Source organism: Centruroides sculpturatus, unplaced genomic scaffold, assembly GCF_000671375.1.
Source record: "Centruroides sculpturatus isolate CEXI.00-Female unplaced genomic scaffold, Cexi_2.0 scaffold58, whole genome shotgun sequence".
Lineage (NCBI taxonomy): Eukaryota > Metazoa > Arthropoda > Arachnida > Scorpiones > Buthidae > Centruroides > Centruroides sculpturatus.
In genome coordinates, this window is record NW_019384407.1 from 273,043 (window position 1) to 283,332 (window position 10,290).

A 10,290-nucleotide genomic window follows, 5' to 3' on the forward strand; every position below is an offset into this window, starting at 1 on the left:
AATCCGATGAATCAGATGAAATCCGAACTGGTCTTTTTTTTTAAGCTCTCTGCCCTATGGGCACTAAGAGGGCCTTTTTTAAGCAAGCCCATTATGGGTTCGACCAGGCCCACAATGGGGAGGCTGGGTGGTGAGGTACAGGGTCCGACCTATCCGAACGGATCACCCCCCCGAAAATTCCTGGGGATTTTCGACCCGTCTGGATTCCATCCTGGGTCCCCTAAAGCGGTAGGCTGCCACCTTGACCTCTCGACCATCCGGCCGTCGAGGCCGAACTGGTCATGCACGTACAGGTACTTTTTTTTTTACTCTTTCCGCAGGCCCATTATGGGTTCGGCCAGGCCCACAATGGGGCTGCCGGGTGGTGAGGGACGGGGCCCGACATATCCAAACGGACCATCCCCGAAAAATTCCTGGGGATTTTTCGACCCGTTCGGATCGAGCCCGGGTCCTCCAGAGCGGTAGGCTGCCACCTTGACCGCTCGGCCATCCGGCCGCCACGTACAGGTATTGTACCTTCTGCGAAAGCCATAAAATGAGTGAATAAAGCTAAAAAACAGGGAAATAAAAACAGAATTTTCGTCTTTTATGAAAAGAAACGTTAATTTATATCATTTTTATATAATTTTTTTTTCTGCACGAAGCTAATTTCGGAGCCCCTTTGTGTCTAGTTTACACTATCTCAGCCAGGTTAATGAACTGTTACATTTAATATTATCTTTAATAATAATAATATTATTATTATAAAAGATAACGGGATTTCCCGAGCAATCTGTGATTACAAACTGCTAAATATGTGTTTTATAACACTCGCGTTATGTCACTTATTGTTAATTCAAATTTCTTTCACTCATAAATTACAATAAAAGGTCTTATTTAAAATAGAATGCGTATTATTTTAACAATGCACCTTTAAGAAATTTAACACGTGTTAAATATAACTAAAGCAGACGATATTTATCTCGTTGCGTAATATTATTTATTTGTTTGTTTGTTTCGGCGTGTAATGGCGCTGCATGCATTCCGTTTTGCACGCTGGTGAAAAAATATGGAATGAGTAGGAAACATTATGTTGTTTCATGGCATATTTTTTCGTTTAAGAAATTTAAACACTAGATTAAACATTTTCAAATTATCTGCAAGATTGAGTTATCGTTACCAGGAAATAAACTCACATCCTCATCTCTTTAGAAATCCCCGAGATAGTTTATTATTCGTAAACACGCATAAAAAACCGGACGGATTTCCCAAGAATTTCTTAATAAATAACAGAGAGATGTCGTCCAAAAAGGATTTTACGGCCGACAAAGGTAGGAAATACTTCAAATTATTTACGATTTATTGACCCCTACCCGTGAATGACCTATAAATTACTTAATTTTATTCAAAAATACATTTATTTAGTATTTTAATGGGTGTTATTGGGCTACAGTTTTTAAATTTCAGACCTGTAGATTTTGTCTGTCGGAAAGAACAAGAGTTATATCGAGAGCAGGTGTGGAAAACTTGAGGGGGGTCGGAGGTCACGATTATATACGAAACTTCCTGTCTGACCGGAAGTCGCGTGATTTATTTAAAATTTAAATATGATTAAAAAGTGCAGTCCAGTATTTTGATGACGTAACAATAAGTAAATTTAAATTTAATATTCTTTTTCTCTTGAGTCTGTCAATACTTCAATGGATAAAAGTGTTTGACCATTTCAAATGATTTTCCTCCAGCAAATTCAAATTTTTGTAATATAATATCTGTACTTATGTTTCTTTCAATTAAAAGTGAAAGCAAAATGATAGACATTAAAAATTGTATTACATTCATAAGATGCGTCTTTGATTTATAATAGTTGGATATATTTAATAGAATCAAACCCTGAAAAGAGTTTAAATCACATAAAAAAACATACCTTTGAGCACTTTTCCAGAAATGTTTTTCTTCTCGACAAATGTTTTCAGCTCCCTCAATAAGCCTGCCTCAATTGTTTCATACTTCGGAAGTTAGAAAATACAATCGTAGACCTTGTATTTTCTAACCTGGTTGTTACATTGTTTTCAAATGTAAAATCTATAGAAGACACATCATAATGCAAGCTGACATTCCAATTTAGAAAACGTTGCTAGAAAAGTACTTAAAGGTGTGCTTTTTATATGGTTTAATATACACTGGTGTGCAAAACTTAAGTAACAATTGTTTTTTGCCATAACTCTGCAAGAAATCACCTGGAAAACATGAAATTCAGAATATAGAGACAGTATTTTGTAATTAAAGGATAAAGAAAGCATACTAGTGCAAAAATGAATGAATGCATACAGTATGGAATCAAAACCTTCTGTTATTGTAGTCTTGCACTGTGCACACTGACTGCATGCATTTCTCATGCCCTCACATCACCTGTGATGTCTTATTCCTGCATATGAAGCACCTTTCTACTGAATTGGGTGTTCATTGTACTGATTGCAACAAGTTATTTTCTACAATTTTATAGGTGTCTGCTTAAATATTACATTGCTGCTTAAGTTTTGCATGCCAGTGTATGTCAGTTTGAATATTTTCTAATCCCTTGTTTCCTCCAAAAATTCTGGAAAATTCCGTACTATATTCCCTCTACAAATAAAAATCTGTATGCAGCACTACTCTTTGTAGCAGAGGTATATTTTGATAAACATTATACAGGATGATTCAAAAAGTTGTTGACAAACATAAGAAGTATATAGAGGAGTCAGAATAGAGTAACTTCTGGTTAGCAATCCATGTTTTCTGAAGTAATCTTGAGTCAGAACAAGCATTTGAATGTAAGAAGTTACATTGTTGATGCAATTGTATATTGCAAAGGAGCATTGGGTTTGTTGCAATATGAGTTGTCTGTCACCTTCAGTTGTCTTGTGTAGTGCATTCATTGTCATTAAAGACCAGATTTATATGCATTTAAAATCACAATATGTATATGTACGTATGCCTGTAAAAATGTCAGTTATGTGCACTTTAAAATTCCTGAAATATGCATTATACATGTTAAAAGCACCAGTAATAGGTTGAAATGTACTTCTGTCTTTGAGCAAATCTTACTAACATCTACTATGTCACATTTTAAGTACAAGGGAAAAATAGATGGCATAAAAGATTTGAAAATTGTGATGTCACCAAACATATATTAGAATAATGTTTTGTGTAGGAAGTGTGCAATCGAGTTAATTACAAATAAAATTATGTGCATGCCAGTTTTGTTCAATAAAATTTTATATAACTTGCTCTGCTATCTAATTAATCATTATTGAATTTATTTCTATATATACAATTGTTTAAAAGATATTTGAGGATGATTGGATTAAAAGAATGGGACAGACTTTCATAGGCTATTTAAAACATCTAAATTTTGCACACTGATCTGTGACTATATGGTGAAGTAATATTTATCATTAGAATTGTATATACATTCACAAAAAAGATTCACTGTATAAATAGCAAACACAAACTATAGCTTATTTAAAATCATGCAAACATGGTCAAATCTCAAAACTGGTCAAATCTGCAAAATATGCAGTAAAAAAGTCTCAAAAATGGTCAAATCTGCAAAATATGCAGTAAAAATCACAAATGCATATTTTATATGCACTTTCAAAAATATCCATATGCTTTATCTGACTACTTGGATCCAAATCATCTTTCTATTGAGGTTTTAACATTATAGCATTTAAGAAGAAAGAGTTGCAAGTACATGCAAATCTGGCTCTTAATCATCATCATGTGCTTGTTATTTGTTTTCCCATGGGTTGTTTGCATTACTCAGTTGGAGGTAACTGGTGTCTTGGTGCTTTTGTAATTTCTTGTTATCTGTTAAATGGAATGATACACTTATGCAGAACTCTAGGACATGCATTTCATCTATGACACAGCCACTGGTGCAAAAAGATCATCTAAACAGATGCCACCAGTACATATGATGATCTAAAATATTTACTGAAAACTTGGAAAAACTATGGACATTAGGGATTTCCTATATACAATGCATCTTATAGATCATCCATGATAGAATGAACTTTTGTGTGGAAGAACAGCCAACTACCAGTACACATATCATTGCTCACTATGGCAAGTCCTGAATGATAGACAGCTGCACTTCTATTATCCACAGAATGTGCAAAGATTGTCTGTGGATAATTTTCCATAATGGATGAATATTACCAATGGTTTTTGCAGCATTTTCAGAATGGATCTTATTTTTTGAGTGGAATATTGTTTATAGATAAGATGGCATTTATCTGAGGTGGCTTTTCAGTTGCCATAACCATGTAGCCATGTTCAAGCAGAATACAATTCTAATACTACTGTATTCTTATACTTCCACCAAGAGAGTTTGCAGGTATTAATTTATGGGCAGGTATTATTAGTGATTGGCTGATTAGACTTTACCTCCTGCCATTATGCTTGAATGAGCAGATTTATAGAATCTTTATAAAGAAAACTGTTCCTGAGTTGTTATATGCCAATTATTGTGCATCAGCAAATGTGAACATCAATTTTAAAAAATGTAAAAAAGTACATCATTTACAAATTATAACTTTGTTTTAAATTTGAGATATTGTAAAGTTAAATTGTTAAGGAATAAATTTTGGTTTGCTAATACTTGCAAAGGAAAAACCATGAATAAAAAAAAACATGAATGACAATTTATCATGCAAATATTTGTTAAAAAATGATAACACTCTTTACATTAAAAGTAAATATTTTCTCTCATCAAAGAATAACAAAATAAACTTTCATTATTGAAAGATGAAATATATGTGATCTACTATAAATCAAAATATTATCATTTTCAATGATTGATTTTTGTTTTAAATTTTATATATAAACTTTTTCTCTGTAATTTTCTTATAAATATATTCCACATTTATGAAATAATTATTATTTATTTTAGAAATTGCTGAAATAAACTTTCTTACATACGGTGACTGCTCTTTACAAAACAATATGTTACATATTTTTTTCCTTGAGGTCACTAATACTCAGTCACACTAAGACCATTAATGATAGTTAATATTTCCAGTATGACCTCTCTCTGTTAGCTTTACCATGGGTAGGCATTTTGTCAGAATTTAGTTACAGTAAGTTCTTTGTGTTTTTAAAGTACAGTTTGTGACATTACAATACAGTATCCAATAGCAATTCCTGAATTGGACTTTGTATTTGTAATGATGATGACAGAAATCATCATCGTTAAGTAATATTAATGTGATCAACTACTTGATATTATTTGATTGTGTAATGATAGTAAACATTAACTGTTGTCATTGTAAAGTGTGACAAGGTATAAGTGGGCCTTTTAATCATATCTGTCATAGGTTTAGCTAGGCTCATAATAGGGATGACCAAATAGTAATGGAGGTAACTCAATGTATTTAGTATAGACCACTCATGAAAAATTATAGACTCCCCCAATGTGGCAGACTGATGCCTTTACCATCTTGACTGTCCAGTCATCTGCAAAACAATATTAAAACAAAAATTAAAGTTATGTAAAAAACAGTTTCAAAAACATTATAGATAAGTTGCTTATTTTATTTATGTAAAATGATCAGAACTTTAAATGTATTTTGAATTTTTAATTCCCAATTATTGCTCTTAGTTAGGAGTTAGTTTGAAAGCAGTGTAATACTTTCAAAAATTTTTATTTTAATTATCATAACATTATATATGATACATTATTGAAATATGGAGAAAAGCTAAGATGATGACTTAGCAATAATGACTTCATTTTTTAGCTGAAATGAAGTCATTATTGAATGAGTTGCTATAAAGATTTCTTAGCTAATCTTGTTTTCATGAAAATGAATTATTTAATGGTTATACAATGATGAATCAAATTTATTAAAACTATATTCCTACACAACTGAAAACTATTTTGGAAGATTATTTTCATTCATGTATTATATCATAACAGAATAAATTAAAACTATAGCATTTCATTTTGATGAAAACAATAATATAATTTAATATACAGTGGTATCTTGGTACTTGAATTACTACTAACTCAAATAATTCAGTATTCATATGCATGTTCATGGAAAAAAAAATGGCTTGGTACTCATCTGTTTGCTGACTACTTGACCAAACAAATAATTCTTGCTAGAGCAAATTTTTGATTAACAACAAATATTTTTATTTTAACTTTAATTTTGTCACCTATAAAAAAATTTTTTATGATAAAAGTAACTAATTTGAAAATAAAATGAAATCCTAGAGTTGACTATCTTCGTCAGACAAAATTATTGCTAAACTTAATAAGTGTATTTCATCACTCAGTATTACATATGGGTATTCCCAGCTGAAAAGGAAATGTGACAATTTTCCAAACAATAACAGTTCTCTTCCTCTTCACCCTCTTCGCCGCCTTCCACATATACCATTAACTTTCCAAAAAAGGTAAAGTGAGAATAAATTTGTATTTATTTCATCTATTTTTAATGTTTAGGATTTTTTATAATTTATGCATGCTAGGCTTGTAAACTTCTTGAATTTGGGTTAAATTCTAATTAAAATGCATTTATAAGTGTATTATTGGGGGATCTGGAATGGATTAATCTAATTTAGATTATTCCTTATGGGGAAAAAATATATTCAGTATTCAGATTGGCACTCGAACAGCCTTCTGGAATGAATTAAGTTTAAATACCAAGGTACCACTCTAGATATCTACATTATCACAATTTACAGTCTAAAGATAGTAAATTAAGTTTACAGTTTGATAAGTAGAGGTCTATTAAAAGTAATGTAGACAAAATAAAAATAATGGCACTGATACTGAGAATGTTATAGAATTTTTGGACAGTTGCATATTAGAGAAAGAATATAATTATTCATTTCTCTAACTGTTGGACTAGATTACATGCAACGACTTAATAATATGTATACATTAAGAAAACATTTAACATTTATTTATTGTTACAATATTAAATATTTGCAATTTTTCTACATTGTTCAGATTTTCATTTGGATACAAGTTTTCACAATGCAAACAAACTACTTTTGAAAATTGCAATTAAAAGAAATTGTGTAGAGTCATATTCAAGTAATCTATGTAGAATTCTGAATCAATATATTATATTATATTATATTATATTCATTTATCATTTACTAATTAATCAGGATTACATGGATATAATGATAACGGAAAATACTAAATATTAATTAAAATGAAACTAATGTTGCTTTTGTAGATTCTAAAGACACATGAAAACATTTATAATAATAAATATTAATTTTTCTTAATCATAAGTTTATATATATGTTTTATTTGATAAAGTTTAAACTTTTTAGATGATTGCAATACATTTGGTAATAATTGTCATAACTAAATGTAGACCAAGGGCAAATAAAGATTATTGCTGAATTATCAATATGTAAATAATTCATTTTGTTTAATTATGTATCTTAATAATACAATAAATTTCATTACAGTGTAGTTGTATTGAATATTTGATGATTTAATTTAGTAATTTAATATAAAAGTCATAAAAAGAATGGCTTGGAGCAGGATAAAATGTTTAGAATTAAGGCAACATAGCCAGTGAATTATCTAAAAGTATCAAATGATTTATAAGTATTAATTTTTTTATTGTATTAGATCAATTTTAATCATGTATTATGCTATAATATACACTTAGTTAATTAATTAAGTTTATACACTTCAAAAACTGGGAGATTATACACTAGAACACATCTTTATACCAAACCACATCAAAATATATATTTCAATTTTGTCTAACTTGTTTGGTGTAAAGATGTATTCTTGTATTGTGTATAGAAATAAATTATTCAGAAGCAATAGAGATGTTAGAAATAAATTTAACTAATATAAAAAATAATTTTATTATAAATTAGTTTAAGAAATTTTTATGTTCTTAAAAATTTTCTTAAATAAATGTTTATTATATATTTAATGTAAATAATTTTTTTTAATAGAAAACTATCTTAAAATGCCAATAGAAGAAAAAAGAAAATTATATAAATGTGGATCTGGTTACTTAACACTTGATCAAATTCCAAGTTGGGATGAGTATGCAAAAATAAAAGGCATTCTAACAGGTAATGTCATTACTATTTTCATTATTCTTATAAGAATTTCATTTGAAATTCTGTAAATTAAGGTAAATTATTTATTATTAAAAAATTATATATAATTATTTAAGAATATTATTCTGATGCACATTTAAATAACTGAGGTTATTATTTTAATGTATTTTCAAGTATACAGAAATTAAAAATGTTTAATTAATATTTAAGTTTTAAGTCAACAAAAAATAAACAATATATATGTACAAGGTGTAACCAAATATTTCTGATTAAATAGTTTATCTATTTAATCAGAAATATTTGGTTACACCTTGAACGGCACAAGAAGTCCTAAAAACAAATTTTATTAGAAAAACTATTTGCCAGTACTGAACTGTCTACAGCTAGGAATGACAAAAAATTGTCCTTAATCAATCAATACCAACAATTTAAATGTGAAAAGTCCAAGATTTTACAGCTGAAAGCATACATATCAGCTTTGTAGTTATCTTTTATACACCTTACTGACATACTAATTAAAAGAACTTTGCAAAAACATAAGATTTGTATTCACAAATAATTTTTAATGATTTTATTTATTTATGTATTACAACCATTATTTCTAATTTTGATATATATTTTTTTAATTTTCTACCACACCAACATAATTATGCAAATTAGTTAATAATCTAGCTGTTGGAGCTAACAAAAACAATTTCAAATTTAAAATAATGGAAATAGAATGACAAATAGTATAAGTAATAAGCAATTTGAAAAAATTATAGACCTGTGAATTTCCACTGACGTCCATCTGTCTTTCCTTAATCTCAAAAACGGAGTGAGATAGATGAAAGATGAGACCATATATGAAAAGCTTAGGGACAGCTCTGATTAACTATATATGAATTTCCAATGCTAACACGTTATTTTAATTTAAAACTTCCCTCTGAAAGGAGTTAATAGATGACCAGCATGACAGTATTGCTGTCAGGAAAAGTATGATGTACAGGGGCACAACACTACTAATTTGAGGTGGAAAGCATATATATTTTAAATTAAATAAATTAAAAAAATACAATTAAAAATTGCAATCCAGCATTGTAATGATGTTACAATAAATAATTGCTTTTTATAAATAAATTCTTGCATCATCTAATGTAATTAAATCAGTGCCTTAATCAATGAAATAATTTTGTTAAATGGTTGTTTTGATGCCATATTTTCATTTTATTCTATTTTTTATTAATTATTAAATGAATTATACTTTTTAAAACTTTCTGTGTTTTTATATATTATCTCAGTTCATTTCTGATGTTTTAAATAAATCAGTGGTTAAATAGTTAACTTATTCTGTACTTGATTGTTAAAAATGTTGATTTAAAAACATTGATTACCTTGATTTTAAATACATTAAATTATATTTTTTTTCAAAATTGAATACTTTAAATTTTAAATGCCGTAATAAATTTTAACTTTATTTTTAATATGAATTCTTTAAATCATTTTTCTCAAATCAAGACACTAATACAGTTTTTTTTGCTTGTTTCTTTCTTTTATGGACTATTTAATTATCATAAAACAATACTAAAAGTAATTTTTCTAGTAGTAAAAAAGATGATGATATTTATGTACTGTACAGAAAATTATTTTTTAATGAAAAATTAGTTTTCTGTCTTAAATTTGTTATTACATTATTATTATTATTATTATTAATATAAAACAAAGACACTATTGAAATTATTTGATGTATAAAAATAAAACAAAAATATTTATTAAATACATATTTAGTTTCCTAATATTACTCTTTATTTTCTCTTTCAATGATTTTGTATGTCTACACACAAATTAAAAATATAGTTAGACATTTTTTGAATGTTAATATAATGCTTTATAAACTGATCATATTATTTTAAACATCAAACTTTTATAAAAGGTTACATTGACCTTAATATTTATATAAACTGTAGCATAATACTCCTTTTAAAATTTTTGTTCTAATGTTTACTCTAGAATCTTTAATCTCATATTAGTTATAATTTATTTTCACTTTCTAGATTAGAAAAACAAAGCAGAATTTAAACACAAGTTTTGATTATCAATGCTAATCTGTTCTAAAATAAGAGTGTTTAAATGTAGAAAGTTATATAAATAAAAATTAGAGAGACATTTTTTTAATTTTTATTAAATTGTTCAATTCATTCAAACATATTTTTGGTTCTTAAAATTTTATTTTTGTTTTTTAAT

The 10,290-nt window shown here is 28.1% G+C and overlaps 1 protein-coding gene across 1 annotated transcript in view; it reads left to right on the top strand.

The window, feature by feature from the left end:
- Positions 1–1,006: 1,006 nt before the first annotated feature.
- LOC111618913 (macro domain-containing protein CT2219-like) overlaps positions 1,007–10,290 on the top strand; it is a 41,401-nt gene continuing 32,117 nt past the window's right edge. Inside the window, exons 1-2 of the mRNA XM_023360541.1 lie at positions 1,007–1,310; positions 7,957–8,079. Of these exons, the coding sequence (XP_023216309.1) occupies positions 1,070–1,310; positions 7,957–8,079 (364 nt within the window). The 5' untranslated portion in view covers positions 1,007–1,069. The remainder of the gene's footprint in view (positions 1,311–7,956; positions 8,080–10,290) is intronic.